The 19,692-nt window shown below is 37.1% G+C and overlaps 1 protein-coding gene across 1 annotated transcript in view; it reads right to left on the bottom strand.

Moving 5' to 3' along the window:
- Positions 1 to 19,692, bottom strand: part of RBMS3 (RNA binding motif single stranded interacting protein 3) — a 443,341-nt gene that overhangs the window by 131,480 nt on the left and 292,169 nt on the right. Inside the window, exon 6 of the mRNA XM_058819606.1 lies at positions 12,950 to 13,029. Coding sequence (XP_058675589.1) covers positions 12,950 to 13,029 — 80 coding nt within the window. The remainder of the gene's footprint in view (positions 1 to 12,949; positions 13,030 to 19,692) is intronic.

Raw genomic sequence — 19,692 nt, 5'->3', positions numbered from 1 at the left:
TGTGCAGCTGAGGCTGCTCAAAACCCATGGAGGAAATTTTTGAAACGCTGGCATAAAAGAGATGGTGACAGCAAGGCAATGCTAGCTGCAGGGAAGACACACTGCACTAAGCCTGCTGGGAGCAGGGAAGAGTGATGGACAACCTTTTGATTAATCGAGATATTCTCTGCAAGGTGCAAGGAAAGTGAGATGCAGGCAGCTGTCTCCCGAGTAGTTGCTTGCACAGGTTAAACCAGTTCTTACCAATAAAGCTGCAGTTTAAGAAACACTAAAAAAAATTTTAAATGTAGATTAAAGCAAAGACCAAACATACTATATTCCTAACAGCTGAACTCCCTCACAGAAAGCATGATGTCTGGTTTCCAAAGGTCTCTGCTCATAGTTGTAGTAGGACTGACATCCCAATGAACTTAGCACTGTGTCTTCCCCTGCCTAATCTTCCCCTGCCACATCCCTCCTAGATGCTGCACATAAACCACCCCAGTCTGGAATCCATCAGCTGTGTTAGATAACAGAGTTACTTTGATTTCTTAACTAGTGTTTGTAAGTTCTGACAGCCACACTTGGTTTTATTAAATGTACTTATGCTGGCTAAAGCCTTTCCCAATACCTCCTTAGGGCACTCTTACAGGTTTCAGATTGAGACTGGACTGCTTGGGAATCACTGTGTTCCTGGGAAATGGGCTAATTACAATAGCAATCTTGCACAGCACTTACCACTAGTCTCTGCCTATATTGTTTTCCCTCTGCAAAAGGTTAGAAGCATGAAAATAAATAGAATCTGTGTTTGTTATTGGAAGATATGCAGCAATCAGGCAGAAATGTTTTCATGATCACTGCTAGGTACAGGACCTGATGCATGAGAAACGGTAATGAGATAACAAATTAGCCATTGATTCAGACACATCAGTGATGACTGAAAGCCATTATGTGGTAACTGCTCTTTTCTGGGGGTCTGTTTGAAGTATGTTGGTGGTCTCTATGTATTTCCTAGGAGAAGAACATCTGTTGAACAAAAAACACTATCAAAATCCATATAATTAGCATCTTTTTGAAACTCTTGAGTTAAAGGAAGGGTGGATCTTTTTCCTGACCCTGAGCTGATCTTTCTTGTGTGACAAATAGAAGCTTTCAGCTTCCAAGTTGTTTTTGTTGGATGAAGAAACAGTTTTATTTCCTAGGTCTGACAGTCTGGCTCTATCTATTAATTTTCATACACTTGGTTACATTAATGCTGATTAATAGTCAATAGTTTCAATTAAGCCTAAAAGACTTCAATACTTAAGTATCCCTGAAAATTATTGGGACTGACATAGCTCTCACTCAAACTAATTCAAAAAATGCCCAAAATGTTAAATTAGTAACAGATATCAGAGGAGTAATATGCAACACTCTTACAGAATAAACCTCCTTTATGTCACTACTCTGGCATTCAGAAAAACCTTCTGGAGTCAACGATCACACAAAATGATCAGAACAGCAGAATCTTGATTCAGACCACCCCTTATGTATATTCTTAGCGGTGCTGAATATTTTTTACTCTTCCAAAGCCAGCAAATAAGCAATGTCTTGGAAAAAAAAAAAACCTTTAAATTCAAGGCATACCCCAATCCCAGTATCTTCCATATTTCCCACCTTCAACTATAATGTCAATCTACAGCTCTTATTTTATTAGCACTGAAACTAAATCCACTTTGGATGCAGCTCCTAATGCTGTATCAGCAACCTGGGTCATGTTATACACAAAAGAACTATTTGGTTGAAATTACAGGCAGGTAAAACATATAAAAATTAAAAATTACCTACCAAGCCATTAACCACACAAAAATTTGCATTTTTTAATAATTAATAATTTTTAATTATTATTTCCTCTTACATTGCATGCACTATGCTAAAGTAAAGATAACTTATATGGAAAATGAACTGCTTAACCTAAACTTGTATCCACCACACACCTGCTGGAATTAAAGCCTCCTCAGGCAAAGGTAAATTTCTTGGTGCTACTGCTCACATTCAAGAATGCTTTCAAAGAATCCAGCTCAGTTTCCCCTGCTTTCTATTAGAGCCACCCTTGAGGCTAGTCTGAAATAAGATAAATTAGAGATGAAAATAACCAATGACAGCAACTCCTACATTAGTGAAATGCAGGTTCTTGCAATATATTTACTCCTGTGCTACCAAGCTTCTTTTGAAAATTCCAAATGCTGAGATTTTCATTACACTGTAATGTAAAATTCAGCTGATGAAGAATTTCTTTGTAGGGCAGGTGCTCATTCATGATGCTGTTACCTTGGGTGAGGTTGGAAAGGGAAATCCAGACAAGAATACAGTTAGGAAGCTGCTGGGTCATATTTTCTTAATTTGAATGCATATTTCATATTTTAATAGTGTAAGCTCTGAACTAAAAAGCTTCACATATGATCACAAAGTTACAGTATTTACTGAAAGTGAGATAGAAGGAGAAGGAGGGGAAGATGGGAGAGAGGGAAGAGTGAGGGAAAAAATGGAAAAAAGAAAATGAAGAAGGAAAGGGAAGGAAAAATAGGAAAAAAGGCTCAGAATCAGAAGAAGGCTCAGAATTCATTGTGCAATCAGTAACCTAATTGAGAAGGATGCTGATTATATTCAGTAATGTAATACTGTAACTGAAGAGCCACCCATGACAACTGGGATATATACCTTTTTAGTTGTTTTGAGGGGATTTCTTTTGTCATTAAAATTTGCATTTTTTGAAATGTAAAAGTCTTATGTGAAGTAAGGATTGTTAAACTTGGTGTTTGACAGTTATTTTTCCTACCATATCTGTGCAATCTAAAAGTTAAATTACTCCTTTGCCCTTTTTCTCTTTTTTTTTTTTTTTTTTTTTTTTTTTTTTTTTTTTGCTGAACAGCAGCAGTTCCAAAAATACTATATACAGAAAGATTATATACTGGGTGGTAGGGTAAAGGCTACATATAAAATGCTGCTTTAATGAGCTTTAACAAAAAGGACAAATGTAAAATCAGATATCCATCACCTTTCCCCTCCCTCTTGATGTTTCTTACATTGTAGAAGATAAATGGCAGACACGTCATAGACACGGAGGCAGCCCAAGTAAAATGTAGGCTGCTTTGCCCTTCTTTCAAGTTCCTGTGATTGAACCTGGGAAAGACCTTTCTATGATCTTGTGATCAAATGCTGCCATTCAAAAAAGAAAGGCTCAGAGAAATGACTAAGAAATGGGGCTTTTACAGCTCCTCAGGACTGCTGACCAGCACAATGACATTGTTGCTGGAACAAACAAATAAAAAATCAAATAGAACCTTAGCCTTCTGCTCCTCCACTACTTTCAAGGCTGGATTGCTTTTCTCTGTGTTTTGCAGCACCATTCGAGGAGAAGGGTGAAAGGGAGACTTCAAGAGGCTCCTTGCATACTTATTTGAGTACCTTGAGGTATTCAAAACATATGGGGAAGGGAGAGAGAAGGTTCTGGTATTCAAAACATATGGAAACTGCTATTGTGGTACCCCTGATCTTTGTCAGGATGAATCTCAAAGGGAAATGTCTTCACTCGGTACTTCAGACATTTCTTGTCACTTCATGCTTGGGGAAAGGCCTGCAGAAGAGTCCTCAATGCTCCTCTGGTGCCAGGGACAGTTTTACTTTTGGAGGAAGGGACACAGTGTGGCAGAAAGACAAGACTACAAAGGGACAACAGGCTCTGTGTAATTTTTCCGCTTATATGTGTCTTCCCCTTCCAGGACACCCCCTTTCTCACTACCAAGACCTTCCTAAAGGCAACAGGGCCAAATTTTTCCCAGAATGCTTAAGGACACACCATGCACCTGCAGGATGACTTCTGTTCAGACAAGTACTCAGAAGCTTGGATACGAATCCTCTCTTTCCAGCTACCAAGTTTTTCACATGCTCTGCCAATGAAAATGTCTTTGCAGAAAACTCTCTGTACCAGCCCTGATGGGACAAACCCAGCTGAAAGCCTCCATAAGGCTGTCTGCCACCCAAGGGCACTTCAAGGTACCTCTCCTGGATGTTTCTTGAGTTACAGTGGTGTTCCAAAACATGAAAATTCAATACTCCAATTTTATTGGGACACCTGAAAAGTCCATTCCCAGAGGCTTCCACTTCTGGTAGAAATACATGTGCACAAAGGAGTGCGTCAAAAAATATCTATTTGCACATTGTTAAGCTTCAATAAAACTTTTTTTGTTCAGCTTCATTGGAATTTACAGGGTAAAGGTAAAGAAGATTGAAGCTTCTGACATAAATTTCTCTACACTTTGAATTTAAAAGTGTTCAATGTGTAAGCAAGTGGAAAAGTGTGAGGGAGGGAGGAGGAAAGGAAGATTTCTTCTGTGAAAGGCCTGAAAGGGAAATAATTTTCCTCAGTTAAAAAAAAAAAAACCCCATGAGATTATGCAAACCACTTGCTGGGTATTATTATTGAGCATAACACACTATGAGCTCAAGTGGTTAGTCTGTGCTCAGCCTTGCTCAAGTTGGCTTTTTAAATGACTTTTAAACTAGTTGGCTCAGGTGTGACAACACCATACTGCAGCAGTAAGGTCTGCAAAGCAGATGTACTCCATCATTTCAAGTGTCCTGAAGGGACTAATAAAGTAATGCAGGAGAGGAAGAAACAGGAGGAGTTGTGCCACTGCTGGCCACAGCTGATGCAAAAGCTGAATTGCTCCCTGAAATCCGAATCATGCACAAATAACTTTGCAATGTTCCACATTGTTTCATGCTCTGATTTGCATGTTTTTTATTTATTTGCTTTGTTTGTTTTAAATTGCCAGCCCTTTAGACCTAAACAATCTGAAATTCAAGCTGTGAATCTTTCTGGCTCATAAATTCTGCCTGCCGTAACACCTGCGCAACTCGTCTGTCTTGTCTCGGATTTTACAGGCGCATCCGAGGAACTGTCCCTGCACCAGAAACTTGTCAACACTTCTCCTGCTGATGTATGAGGCAAGACAGAATTCAGTGCACACACTCTCAGCTGTGCTGGGTATGCAGCAGGAGCATACAGAAGGGACTTCTTTATGCTTAAGCAAATATATCTACCATTTCCCATAAAGGGAATGGATTTTCTGAAATAGAAGATTTACATAGTCACTCTTAACAGCAAATAATGCCCATGTGTTAAAAGAAGAAAGAAAAGTATATGTTGAAATTAGTTTAGATAAACTGTGGCAGACTTCATTGTCACCAGATAATATGAATCAGAAAGGAACGCAATTCTGCTTATGCTGCAGACTTTTAGAAATCTTAGGAAAGATACGGCAGGTGCTACTGTGGCAGGAAGAAAAAAAAAAAAGGAATAATCTTTTCTCATTTATATGCCATATTGTTTTCTAACTTTCATTCTTATAAACCATGTGGACGACTTTAATCCAAACTGCAGTAATGCTATTTTATAGATCACAACCTGAATTACTGTGATATCACAAACAAACTGATCTTATGCATTTCTTGTTACAAAATAATACAAAAACCCCAACCCTGTAAAATACTTTCTCCCTAATTATACAGCTAGATTACAAAACTCAGTATTTGATCATACAGCTTTTTGAAATACAAAAAGATACCTTCTTTTCCTAGGAACTTACAGACCAGTACAAGATCAAATGAAACCAAACATAAATATAAAGCACTTCAGATCTTGACACTGTGCCCATCATCAACAACTTTATGTATTTCTGGAAAAGCAGGCTTTAGGTGATGGTAACATTCTGTCTTCCCTCACACAGCTTTCCTCATGAGCTCAAATTATATGGATTAGCACTGATACATAGACACATACTTCTTAATATCTAAAATACAAATTGGCTCAGCCCTCATTCCTCCAGGACATTAGTGTGTACCAACTACTGGGGTTTACTGAGGAAATAAATATGTCCATATCCTCCTAATCAAATGGAAATGACATAAAATCTTGACTAGGTAGGAATTTTTCTTTTTTGCTTTTTAGAAAAAATAACCCTTGCCTTTAAAGAATCTAAAGAATATACAATCTTTAAGATCCAAGAGACCTAGTAAATTGGAATGTATCTTTGCATCATGACATGGAAATATGTGATATGGAACCAGAAACATCTACAGCAATATCAGCACAGTAAGGACAACTGAAGGTTACATAAAAAACCCCAAAGGAGCTAAAGAGAGAGAGCCCCATCTTGTTCAGCAGCACAAAATGATACACTTCACATTTGAAATTCTTAAGAATGCCATGAAGCAAAACAAGTATCATCAGATTTTAAAGGCTGTCTTTAAAAGGAAGGGAACTTTGAAAGTCCAAGAAACACTTGATTCCGGGTGAAGTCAAAAGCTATTGGAAATCTATTGCTGAAGAGCTGGTACACCTTGGATTAACTACAAATGATGTTTGCTCAAGTACTGGAAGGAGGGTGAAGCCAGGAGCCTGTGCTGGTGGTGTTTGACAGCTGTGAGTCTAAAAGGGAGGGCAAACATGGAACAGTGATGAGGTTTTGGCAACATCATAGAAGCCTGCACGAGCCAAAAACCGAAGTCACTGACATCTAAACAGGGAACTGGTTTCTAAGTAAAAGGTTTTTTATTTTCCAATAACTCAGTACCCATTCTGCAGATTTTTTGTTAGAAAGTCCTTCATTACGACCATCTTCTGCAAAGTCTATGTGATCTTAAACATTATGTGATATCTGAAAAATGAAATCATTTCCTCTTCTGTACACACCACCCAGGCACCTTTTAACATCCAACACAACCCCAGCAAAAGGTCCAGAGAGCCCATTCTGCACAGAACTGTTTGTCAGAGAGAACTGAGCTTGGGACAGGGCCTGCACGTTGCTGAGGGCATGGGAAGCACGTGGGGCCCAAAGCAGGACAGGTGTTACACAGTCCTCATGGTCACCACCAAGACTCAAACAGGAGTTAAAGATTTTAGCTGTTTGTCAAAAATGAAGACTTGCAAAGAAGATGAAACCAACAGAAGTTAAAAGAATATTCAGAGGGTTGGCGATGTAAAAGAAATTTCTGCTAACAATGAGCTGAGTTTGTGTATTTATGGAGCACAGAAAGTGAAAGATAACAGCAATTCCATAAAAAATGACAGCCAGAAATTGGAAATGGAAAAAATAAATAGAAAATTTGTTAAACTGTTACTTTTTATGAAGGTCTTTACGAGGATCATATTTTCTGATACAATGAGGAATAATTTATATAGTGCAGTCTTCCATAACAATGGAAGTATTTACAAACCTGAATTCTTAGAATTCAGTTAGACAATATAAAAGATTCAGATAACATGAATATCATATACATGAAAGGAACTGAGAATACAAGTGAGAAAATCTGGAAAATAAAATTTTTGAGGATAACAATATGTAAAAGATAACCCTCTTTTTAAACTAGTTTCACTGAGTATTACCAGTAGAAAATCTAGTAGAATCCTCTTTATTTTGAGTTCTCTGTAGCATTCAACAAATGTTTTAAGATATCTACAAATCAATACCTGGTTTATAGTTTTGGCTGCTGCCTTATCTAGTTTAAAATGTCAAAAACATACATATATACAGACAGCTATGCAAATGCCCCAAGAAGAAATGTTTGGAAAAGTTTATCAGTGTTTTATCTATATAAATGAACAGAGAATTAAATAAAAAAATATTTTTAAAAAACACCAGGAGACAGGGTCTAAAAAGCTATGAAATAAAACATTTTAAGTTCATTCACTCAGAAAAGCAATTTAGAGCATCGCTAATGACAAACATGATAGTATTTGTTCATATACTAAGAGAAAAACAGTGGAAAATGTTGTTAATATCCAGTACACAGTTAACTCTCAACTGGAATACTGTTCCTTCATCACCATTTAAGGCATAAGATCCTAGAAAACATGTTGCTCTCAAGAGAGTATTCCAAGTTCCAAGTCTACTTCTCTGAAGCAAAGGTTAATTATTTGAATTTACTCTCTGTGGTGCAAGAGCATAAGAGATGTCCTAACAGAAATATTTAAACTAAGTAGAGAGGCAGAAAATATCAATTGATTTTGGTGAAATGAGTCCATAAAAATGCAGTGCTTGGAACACTTTCAAAAATAAAAAAAAAAAGAAGCACATCCAGTAATGATCAAAGCAAGATATGAGATATTTGCAAATACATCTGTATTGTTGCAGATAATTTCTTTCTATTTAAGAATTTTTACTCAAGTAAAAGTCAGCATAAAAATGATAGTCACTGGTTACTTGTGGGGTTCTTAATGTACACAAGGATCATAGTTCCCTCTTCTTTTTTTTTTAGATATCTGTAATTAAATTAGCAATAAGATAAGGAGGATTCTTGACCATGTAATGTAGCATCTATGTGTCTCACTTGCTTTAAGTTTTCTCTGAGAAAGTAACTGGCCCAATGACTTCTGACAATGCAAAGAAAATTAAATCTACCATGTACTGTAACAACCAGAAAACGTTGTGAGGGAGTATAATGGACATATCAGCAGAGGGCAGTTACCACAATTGAGACACGTTTCTGTGAAATTCCAGAGAAAAGTAAGGAATATTTGCATTTTTGCAGTCATTCAGAAAGAGAAAATTAATTACTTAAAAACATCCAAGGATACTGGACAAAAAACTGTGTAAATATCATTCCCTAAACTTCCCCATCGAAACTGAAGCCAACTTGTTACTGAGAGACGAACTAGGAAATTTTAATTTAATTCAGTGGTTGCAAAATGTAATAAATTAGCAGGATTTGATATGAAGTCTCCTATTCACCATCAAAAATAGATGCAGTACAGAAAGACTGGGAGAGAGCTACCTGCATTATTAGTAGTGCTCTTCACAATTCAATGGAGATTTAGAGCAATACAGAATTCATTTGCTGACTTTCAGCATGGCCATACAGGGTCTATAGCATTAGTTTCACATGAGGCTGAATTCTCTATAGGATGAAAATACACCCACTGGGCTGTGCAGGTCTATTTTTATCAGAGAAGCAATGCTAATAAAGGGAAAACAAAAAAACCTCTCACAAATAAAACCCACTAAAATAATAATCACTCAAAGCTACTCAGAATATTTATGAAGTTGACATGAAATCTGCCAAGAATTGAGATTTTGCAGATTTCTGCAGATGACTGTGCTTTCTCAGTCTGAAAGAAATGCTAAGACATTAACTAATTATTTATGGAACAACCAATTATTTTGTACTGTAAATCTAAGACTGAACATCATGAAATGCTTATTAGTTGAGCAAGCAAGAGAGTGGAGCAATTCCTTCTGGAGTGGAATGAAGCCAAGGAGTTGAATGGAGAAGGCCTCTTAATGAGAATAATTCACTAACACAGACACAGCGATGCTCAATTTACCTAGCACTGCACAACTGACCATCAAAATGTTTCAAGAGACAGAAAATAACCTTTACATTGTCACTGGGTTGAAGCTGAGCGGTCTGGAGCTACAATGCTCAGTTCAACAATTTTTAAGAAACAACAGTGATTGAAGTTAAAAAGTCAAGGAGGGTGGTTGTGGTTTTGCTTTCAGAAGGTACAAAGGACAGAGCCTCCAAGGTGCCCTGTGTGCCCTCCTTCCCTTCCATTGTAACACTGCTTTCCTGCTGCATTGTTGGCCTGGGCTATCTTTGATGTGTGAATCTTGGCTAGGCTCAAACATCCAGGTACACAGGACTTACTCTCTTGCAACTTTTTTCTGACTTACAAGAACAATAATAAAACCCCAAACCTGACAACAAGAAAAACCAAATTAAAAAAATTTAACTGAGTTTACGTCTCATTTGCCAAGAAAAAAAAAAAAAAAAAAAAACTAATTGGAAAAGAGCTTTCTATTCAAAATTAATGTTTGAGATAACTCTTTGGGAATGTATAATTAAGTCAGGTAAGGTATAACTTTATTCTGGCATGAAAGCCAGAGCTATGGTGCCCAGTCTTTCTAATGGGCAGTTCAACATCATGTGAAAGCTACCTACTCCAGATCTTCCATCATGACTGGGTGACCAGACAAAACTACCCCTGCAGCACACGAGCATTTTATCCTCTAAATATGCTGATGTCACAAACATATGTCCCACAGAATGTATGGTGACACATCACCAGGATCACATCTCAGGGAACTCAGCAGGGGAAGACAGCAGGAATGGAGGAGAGCTGCCAAAATGATTTGTCTGGTCCATAATCCCATTGCCTCAGGCCAGCAGCACATGGCCAACAGCCAGGTTGATTTCTTTCTTGATGGGCCTCATGCAACCTTCTATTAGCTGGTAAAGCTGAGCCAGAACATTAGAGCTTGGATGAGAGATGTGGACATAAATGCAAAAAACCCTTTCAGTTCACTGCCACACCTGAAAGAAATCCATTTGAAAATCCAAAATCAGTGTAATTTAACCCTAAAAGTATTGATCCATTTTTGCTCTCATTAAGACCAGGCCTTTGAGCAGCAGAGTTAGTAACAGACAGTGTTGCACATCTCCACTAATGCTCTCTTTGTTTTTTTAACTGATATCCATGAAGAGGTCACATAAATAAACTGAAGATGATTCTCCTTCCATGCCAATTACTGAGATGCTGGGAGAATCCTTTTCAGACTATAATTGTGATTTTCCAAGTACATTAAGAGACTTGATTTTCCTTCCTGCTTCGTGCAAGACACTTCTGTCTTTGCTGAGAGGCTTAAGTACAGGTTCATAGCACAGATGTAGAAACTGAGTACAAGCTTAACAGGAATCTACAACAAGAAGAAACTAGGAGTGAATAATTTTTTGCACTGGATAAAATGTAAATGATCCCTTCAATCAACCCCACTGCTAAGGTGATCATGTTTATGCCCTGGCTTCTTAAGAAGAGGAATTAATACAAAAAATCTTTTAATTATGGATTTAAAGAGTGACCTACTCTAATAACAAGGCACAAACAGCCTCTTTTATGTGGACCAAATACCCTGTGACAAGTTCTAACTACCTGTGTTCAGAGATACAAAATCTGCCTCCCAAAACTCAAGGACAAAATGGGATCTTACAGATACCTCCTGCATAGGTGAGTGAGTTCAGTTAATGGTTCAGTGATTATTTTCCCAAGCTGCATTATGCTATATCTGCATCTGAACAGCACTCAGGTAAATTAAAACCCTTAATATAGTCACTTCACAAATAATCCTTGCAACTAAATTCCATCTGACAACAACAATCATGAGAGAAACAGAGCAGACAATCTTTTCACACAGGCATCTTTTCTTCCTCAAGAAACTAAGAACTGATTCATGTCCTTGAAGAAAGCATCAAAAGTTATAGCCATTAAAATCCAATTTCAGTGTATCTCTTGAAATGAGATAATGAGAAGTAAATAATCAAGTAGTAAAATAAGCTGTCTTATCAAAACCCCTGTTTCGATGTACGACATTGTTCATGTTGAACACCCAGTACATTTCTGATTATTTAAAAATTAAAAAAAGAAAATTATTTTCGTTTTATAGCTGTCATTCTTCACCATGTAGCTTTCTGTCTCTAGCAGGCTCTCTAAGAATATTCTGCTTTAATACTGGATTTAATGATGTGTCCTCTCTGAGACAACTGGGAATGTGACCATGGAGCACACAGACTTATACTGACAAAGCCAGCCTTTACTGACTCCTTGCTATTCACACTCTTTCCATTGGGTGTTGCTATGATATTAAACAGATTACTGCTGGGACTCCAAGTGTGCATACAGAAAGGCAAGGCAAAGGTTAAAGTTCTCTGCCTATGTTGCTCAGCCCATTGGTTCTACGCAGCCCAAGTTTGTTGTACTTGACAAAGTTGGTGGTGTAATTCACTAGCTAGTGCTGAGAAAAATTGTTGGTGACTACTTTAGAAAAAGCAGTCTTAATATGGAGTCTTGCAGCTTGTACTAAAAGCTTTATCTTCTTTCATGAAGGTGATCTGACTAAAATTTATATGTACATTGCAGCACTCAATTACTGTACACTGTAGCTGTGCAGATGGCTTTCTTTTAATTAGAGTATTCAGTACATCTTCTGCATAAAGAACCAGGCAATGAATAAGAAGAAATTTAATGAAAGTAACTAAAAAAGGAAATAGTTTAAAGGAAGCTAGGGGGAAAAAAAAAGGTGGAGATAACTTAGGACACAATTCTTGCAAGCATTTCCTGCTCATTTAATGCAGCCCTTCAGGAGAAATCCTTGAAAATTTGCGGCCTTAGAGAGGTCTTGTCAAGCAGTAAGTATCGAGCAACTGATCACTAAACTTTGCATAGTTGATGAATGCATGGATGATAGCTAAAGATTTGAAAAGCAAAATAATAGCTGGAACTTGACTTTCAGTGTGGCACAGACACACCAGTGAATGTGTTCTGGGGGTATTGTGAGAAAGTGTCAGGACTTCATTAAGTTATGGCAAGAAAAAATACCAATATTTGAAATATCCTCAGCATTAACAGCTACTGCTGTCAATACAGGTAATAATAGCAAGCAATACTAAGTGGTAACTGTGATGAATATACAGCTGCTACAACCTGAAATCCTGGATATTAATAATCAATAATAAAGCTATAATCAATAATGAATTGATAATCAAGCTTTTATATAAGTTATATTCCTAGTTAGAAAAACATTGGCATTTAGTTATGTGGCCGCTATACTAACTGGTAAAAAAACCCAAACAAAACCAACCAACCAACCCCAAAAAAAAATCAAGAAAATCACGTTCAAAAGGAAAAAACCACAGCAAGACAACATGAATTTCATGTTCTTAAATTTGCTGCTGTCAGGCACAAATGCTTAAAACATACAAACCAGGGTAAGAAAAAGTTGCTATGGGTCATAAAAGATAGGATTCAGCCAGGGAGGTTATATGCCCTCTTAGCAGGGGCAGTAATTTAAGCCACTCTCAAGATAAATTCCAGTATTTCTGTATTCTAAACTCTTCCGTGAATTTTAAATTTCACAATGATGGCTAGACTTACCTGGTAGACCGGGTGGGGTTTTCAGATATTTGCCATTAAAATGTTGAATTACTACTTCACATTTTTCTGTAGACTCCATTCTGGAAAAGAGAAGAGAGTGGGATATGGGTAGAGGCAATATGTGTTACTAGACTGCTATGGGAGCACTCAGTCAGCAAAAAACCCCAAAAAGCAGAAGGAGAAAAAAAGGATAAGCACAGATGCTGAGAGAAACCTTCAAAGCTGTTGTTGCTGATTTTTGCAGAGAAACTGGCTGAGCCCATTAGGTCAGAGTGTGGCTCCTGAGGAGGACCTGCCACCCTCCCTGCTTGCAGCTGCACTCCCAGCTGTGTTTGAGCACAGCCCTGTCAATGAACAGACCCCTTCTGGCTCCAGGGCATCACCCAGAACAAGGACATCCTTTATGCTCTCACGTGCTGCTTGGAAAAGCAATGGACATGCTTCTAGACTCCTTGTGCACCCAGAATAACTTCAAATGGCTTAAAGAAATGAATTGCAGGATTTGGAGAAGAACACAGAGGATTAAACAACAATTATTAAGGATTACAATGTTAAGAAAGCAACCTGCAAAGACAGGCTTTATAGTAAAACCAAAGACAATGCATACATGACTATTACAACATAAAGCCAAGTTCTGGGCAAAGAAAGTAATTTATGTGCAACACCAGCTGAGGAAATGCCTTACTGTTCATCTTCTGTAAGTTCAGGATAACTTTCAGCATTGAGATATTAAAATATTAACAGTGAATTGGTAAATGTATATTTGAACAATTGTAAAAATACAGAGTTACTACTCAAACCTCAAGCCATGGTTATACCACATCTGGAAACTCACTATTGCTTCAGATCTTCTAAATTAACTGCATACAAGTCCAGAAAAAGCGTTAACTTTGCTACAGAGGGGGTTTCGAAACTTTGAAAAGAGGAAAGAGAGAAATGGAAAGCTGGTAATTTCCTAGAAAAGTTGTGTTTAAAAACCATGTTCAATGCTCCTTCATTGCACCAGTATGTACCTCCAGGTATTCTCCACAAAATAACTCTGCTGACATATATATTGCTTACTTCTCAGCAGCCTAGATCATTTTAAAATTAATTTTTTCCACTACTCTTTCTGTCACACAGTTTGGGGAAAGAGTGGTTCACACACAGCAGCAGTTTGTCTCCCAGGATACAATTCTTCTCGAGTCCAAAAAGCCACACCACAACATACCACAAAGAAAACAAAAAAAAAAGCCCTAAAAATCCTGCCTTTCAATTTAATTTTTTGAGGAAGTCAGTCTATTGTGCAATTGTTTCAGATGAAATTAAAACTTTCCCCTTCCAGGTTGTATCACTGTGTATCATGTGGGCTGGGCCATTTCTACAAGCACAAAGACAGTGACTTAGATTGTTCGCTTTGGCTTCATTCAGGCTTAACTAAGCGAATGTCTGCGCTGAGCCTTTAGAGACTCTTGTCTCTGAAAGAATAAATGCAATAAAAGTCTGTTTTCTGTAGCTGCAGGCACTTGGTGTCAAACCATGTTATGTTGCACCACACAGCAGTGACAATTTCATTTTAATACATGGGGTACATTTTAACAAGCCAAAGCAATCCCTGCAAAGAATGCAATATATAAGCTGCCAAATGAAAGAGACTCAGTGCACTTCATGCGTTTTATGTGGGAAGAGAATAAAAGTGAAACCCACAGTGTTCTGGGATAAAAAGCCCATAATTCGAATAGCACTCTGAAAAAGAATGTGCACGTTTTCCTCTCAAGTTTCACAATTAACGGCTCTCAAATGCCATTGCTGGCTATCTGTAATCTGGCACACGCTTCGCTTGAAACCCACACTGGCATTATCGACTCAGCCTGAAAAGGCAGCACAATAGACAAAGCCCTCTATACATGCTCCCCTCAGATGTGTTGCTGAGTAACAACTGCATCCATCCCTTGCCCGCCCCACCTGAGCCCTCGTGTGCTTTCTGCAATTCTGCCCGTGGGGGTGGCAGAGGCTGGCCAGGCAGCCACGCACTCATCAGGAAGGCTTCCAGCCCAGGGCCACCAAACATGAATTGTAATTGTCCACAACACCCCTCTGCTTGGAAAGAAACCTTTCAAAGTGAGTTCTTCAGGATGATTAGCTCACTGATTGACTGGGAAAAATTAGGGGTACAGAGCAACCAGATATATTAGCAAAATTCTGATTTTTGCCTTAACAAGACTCTGGGTTTAGTTTAGTTAAAATTCTGACCAATATTAGCCATTTATGTGGGTTTTTATGTGCCAATGTCTATGGCAGGCACTTACACACGAGTTTAATCTATCCACACACACAGATTCACACATTACTCCTCTTCTTGTTTTATCCATAAAGATGAGCTGTATCTGGGCAGAGATCCCAAAAAATACACTTTCTTTAGGTCCACATTAATAAATTCCTCCTACTTTTCCTTCAGAAACTGCAGCACTCCTCTATTGTAGAATGTGCTTTGAATTATTCTTCTTATACAAGCTAGCAATGTTTCAAAATGTTGCTTGAGACTGGGATTTAATAAAAATATCACTAATGGAATCGTTATATGCTAAAAGGTTTTCAGTAAAAGAATGTCAGCTGAGCATGGGTAAACTTGGGAGAAGAACACACTTAAATATATTTTTTAATTTAATACATTTTTTAGTATTGGCATTCCTTTCATAATGATAGAACAAAAATATGACAAAATATAATATTCTGGATAAAAGATAAAGATCCTCGATGCTTCAAAACTTTCTACTGAAAGAGATTGATATTCAATACTTGCTGGAAAGGAAAGGAAAACAGCTTCATGTGATAATAGAAATTCGGTCTCATTAGATAATTTGTGAAGTGTCACTTTCAAATTCCTTTCAACTGCATATTTATGGTGTTTATCCTAAGAGGATATAAAACAATAATTCATCTTTAAATGAAATTTGGAGATAATCATAATGCAACTAAATATTATTTTGAACCAAGAGTGCACCGCAGAAAAAAAAATAATTATCAAAGTCATAGGTTTTTATAATTTTTTAAAAGGTACAGATAATTATATAAACCCAGAAGAACTAATAAAACTACGATAATTTATTTTTACCTGTGTTTGTATATCTCCCAATTCTAGAAACTAAGTTGTAGGGATCCCAAATACAAAATAAGTAATAAGACTGTCCATATTCTGTCCAATTTGAAAAGAAGTAATTTTTTTTTAAATCTGAAGAATGTTTTTATGATTTTTTTCTAGCTATACTTTGCAAATTAAAGATACTTCAATATGAAAAGTAAAAGAAAAGAAAATCCAAACAAACTTAAACAGTGGATGCTTAAACAAATATCAAAACCAAATAATTTGATGTTCAGATCTTGCTATTAAATACTTATTATATTTATATTCTATTATTATATTATGGAAATAAAATTAAAATAATTTATTTTAATATTAAAATTGTATTATCTATCTCTCAGACACCAATGGCACCAAAGTAGTCATTATGTGCTGTTAGAAGTAATAGGGAGCATTTAACATGAAAATAAAATGAAAAGAGAAGAGAAGAGAAGAGAAGAGAAGAGAAGAGAAGAGAAGAGAAGAGAAGAGGAAATAAAAATTATTTAAACTGCCTACCTAAAGCTCTTATACATGCTTATTATAAAGATTGATGCAGTGTCAAGAAACAACTAAATAAAATTTTTATATAAGGAATACCATGGTAATTACATAATTATTACCTGAGAAATATTCAGTACCATGTAATTACCACTTAGTGGAAAAGTGTGGGTTCGGTTTGCATATATCCTATAGTCACTTTGCTTAATAATAAAAATGTAAATGAGAATTAGGACTATTTTTTTAATATGCAAAATAAATATTTAAAGATTAAATTGTTACTCCCACATTAATGTTATTATCAACACAATAATATTGTTTACATTTAGAAGAGGGGAATAATAAATCTTCAAGAACAATGTTTCCTTACTATTTAAGGCATTTTGCAAAGATGGAAGCAGGTAGGTAGCAACAGTATTCCACAGTGAGGGGAGCCTAAAGAATGGAGACCATAGTTAGAATACACACCAGAGAACTGAATTTCTTTAGCACATCAAGAAGATGACTAGAGGGGCAGTCTGACAGCACTTTATAAATACCTTTGTGAGGAGAATAAACCAGGGAGTAAGGACTTCTTTACTCTTCCTGAGAACGTTGTGGCAAGAACCAGATAAATTCAAAAGAGAAATTAGGCAGAAACACTTAACTGCAAGGAAGATGATCCACTGGCAAACATTAGACAGAAAATCGGTGGTCCTTTTTTTCTGGTTGATGTCTCTGAATAATTTCTGAAAGTCTTATTTTAGTAAGACATGAGCATTATCTCAATATTAGGTAACAGGTAGTATTTCAACTGCTAGGATATAAAAGATGTGAGGCAAAATTATCTACAGGTCTCAAATACTCTAAAGAGTATCTCTAAACAAGATAGTTTTGATTAGCATGAGGTTTCCTGTGTTTTTCATCCTTCCATGGAAATACATTCACTAGTTTTTAAATTTATTTTGCTAATTTAATTCCAGGCATTCTAAGACCCTGATGTGACTGCAACCTGATTTCCTCCTTCCCTGTAACAGATTTAGGTATCTTATCTCCCCAACTTTTCAGTCAGTAAGAGATTGCTTCAAGATGTTTGTGCTTTTTGGTTTGAATCCATTTTATGTTGGAAAAAAGCTATTCCCTTTGCCACTCACAGCCTAAGAAGACATTTATTTTGACAAGTTCTCCTCATGGCTCACAAATTATATCTTTTCCCAACATGTCTTGCCTGTATATTCTTCAACTGTCTGCTTGAACAACAGGAGGTTGTTTACTTTCTCAGATAAATATAAAAAATCTACAGAAACCACTCTTTTCCTCTGGAGATGTGGTTCATTCTGTACCTTGCAGCATCACCCATTATGCCAAGGTGAGCTGCCTGAGTATCTCTGCACTACATTATCTTTTTTTAGAGATAAAAAAACTCTAGAGACCCAAAACCTCTTTGGGTCTGCTCTCCATAGAGAAACCTGTTTGGGTCAGAAGAAATAATTTCATTACATATACATTATCCTGAAAACCTTTGAAAGACGCACAGCCTCCTTTAAGGAAAAAAAAACCCAAAACCATAGAAATTAAAGGCTCATCTCTCTAGTTTTACATCAGTGGAAACTGGAGCATAACCATTTCTACTGAAATCCATGCAGAGCTTCTATAAATAGAATAAGATCCTGTGATGGCTCAAAATCTCGTTTCCTAGTTTTTGTTGCTCCCTTTTAGTTGCCGAGTTGAATATTGTTTCCAAAGACTAAATTTAAGACATGTAAAATGGGGACAAGCAGGAGATAAGTTTAGTAAAAAAGATAGAAAAAGCAAAGAAAAGCAAACCATTAGAAGCTTTCCCAGAATAATAAGGTAGGGAAAAGATGAGGATGAAGCCCAAACTCCCAAGAGCAGTGTTTAAATGCCTCACTTCAGACCCCCAGCTAGGTCACAAAGGGATGGAAGCATCTCCCTGATGTGTACCTTTGCTCTGAGGTGACAGCTAATTGAGAATCTCTTGACTTTGGTCATTTGCTGGGAACAGCATCATAACATTTTTTTATGACCATTTGTGTTGTACAGGTTTTCTCATGTTACTGGAAAAGAACAGCACGAGCACACAGCCATTTCCACCTAGACCTAGGCTGATTTATGCTACTGTCTTCACAGTCTCAGGTTAAGTATTATACTGGTGCCTGCCAGCAGTGCAATACTTGACTGTCTGACTGTCAGCATTTCCATCATAAATTTCTGTTTTCAGAAGCTTATGACTTTGTTGTAAAATGTCGCTTGTGGGAGGAATCTTGCAAGGTCGTTTTAAGTTACAAGACAGCAAACAAAATAAAAAAGTTAGTGGTTTCTACCTCTTTCTTTGCACTTTATCATTTAAAAAGACCTATAAAATGCTTGTTCTGCTGCTCAGCTGAGTGTGACAAACCTGTGTACGGTATTATTAACAATACTATCTCTTTAGGGAAGATACTTAAATAATACTTGAATGGTATTTTATTGTGGGGTTATAAAAAGCAATTTTTATTTCATTGATTCAGTGGTACCAGTAAAGTCCCTCCCCAAGATATACACCAATATCTCCTTACTCCCTTTTCCAAAGTCCTAAAAGTTCTTCAATTAAACTCACAGTACCTCAGGCTTGGATTATGCAAATTACTCAGCCAAATTATCTGATGGCTCCCAATTTTCCAGCTTCCTCCCTCATCACCTTTCAGAGCTGCATATTCATTTTCATCTTATGGAGTCCCATTGATTTTTGTCTAGGGATCCGTACGTATGATCCATATGTCCTTCCCTGGAGTTTTTCAGGTGCCACAGCAGATGGATATCTGAGGGTGTCAGAGATACATCCCCACACAGACCTCCCCACCACCCTGCAGTGTTGCTCTGAGGCTTTTCCAGGGAGGCCTTTCAGTGGAAAAATATCACCACAGACATATTTTACAGATATCACACAAAGTCTTTGGAGCATGTTTGGGACTTCCAAATTAGTTTGGAAATCAGTTTAATATCTCAGTTTCACCTGAGATATTAAATTATAAAGCAATTTCCTGTGTAAGATGCAGGATATGACAGATCATTCTTCTGACTGAAAGTAGGAATGATCCTTATAATATCTAAGCCTGAACTACCATCCCAGATGATGGATTTATTCAAGCTAAATTATAGC

The sequence above is a fragment of the Ammospiza caudacuta genome, chromosome 1 (genome assembly GCF_027887145.1).
Source record: "Ammospiza caudacuta isolate bAmmCau1 chromosome 1, bAmmCau1.pri, whole genome shotgun sequence".
Taxonomy (NCBI): Eukaryota; Metazoa; Chordata; class Aves; order Passeriformes; family Passerellidae; genus Ammospiza; species Ammospiza caudacuta.
Note: the sequence above shows the minus strand (reverse complement) of the source record. Positions and strands in the feature narration are given on the sequence as shown.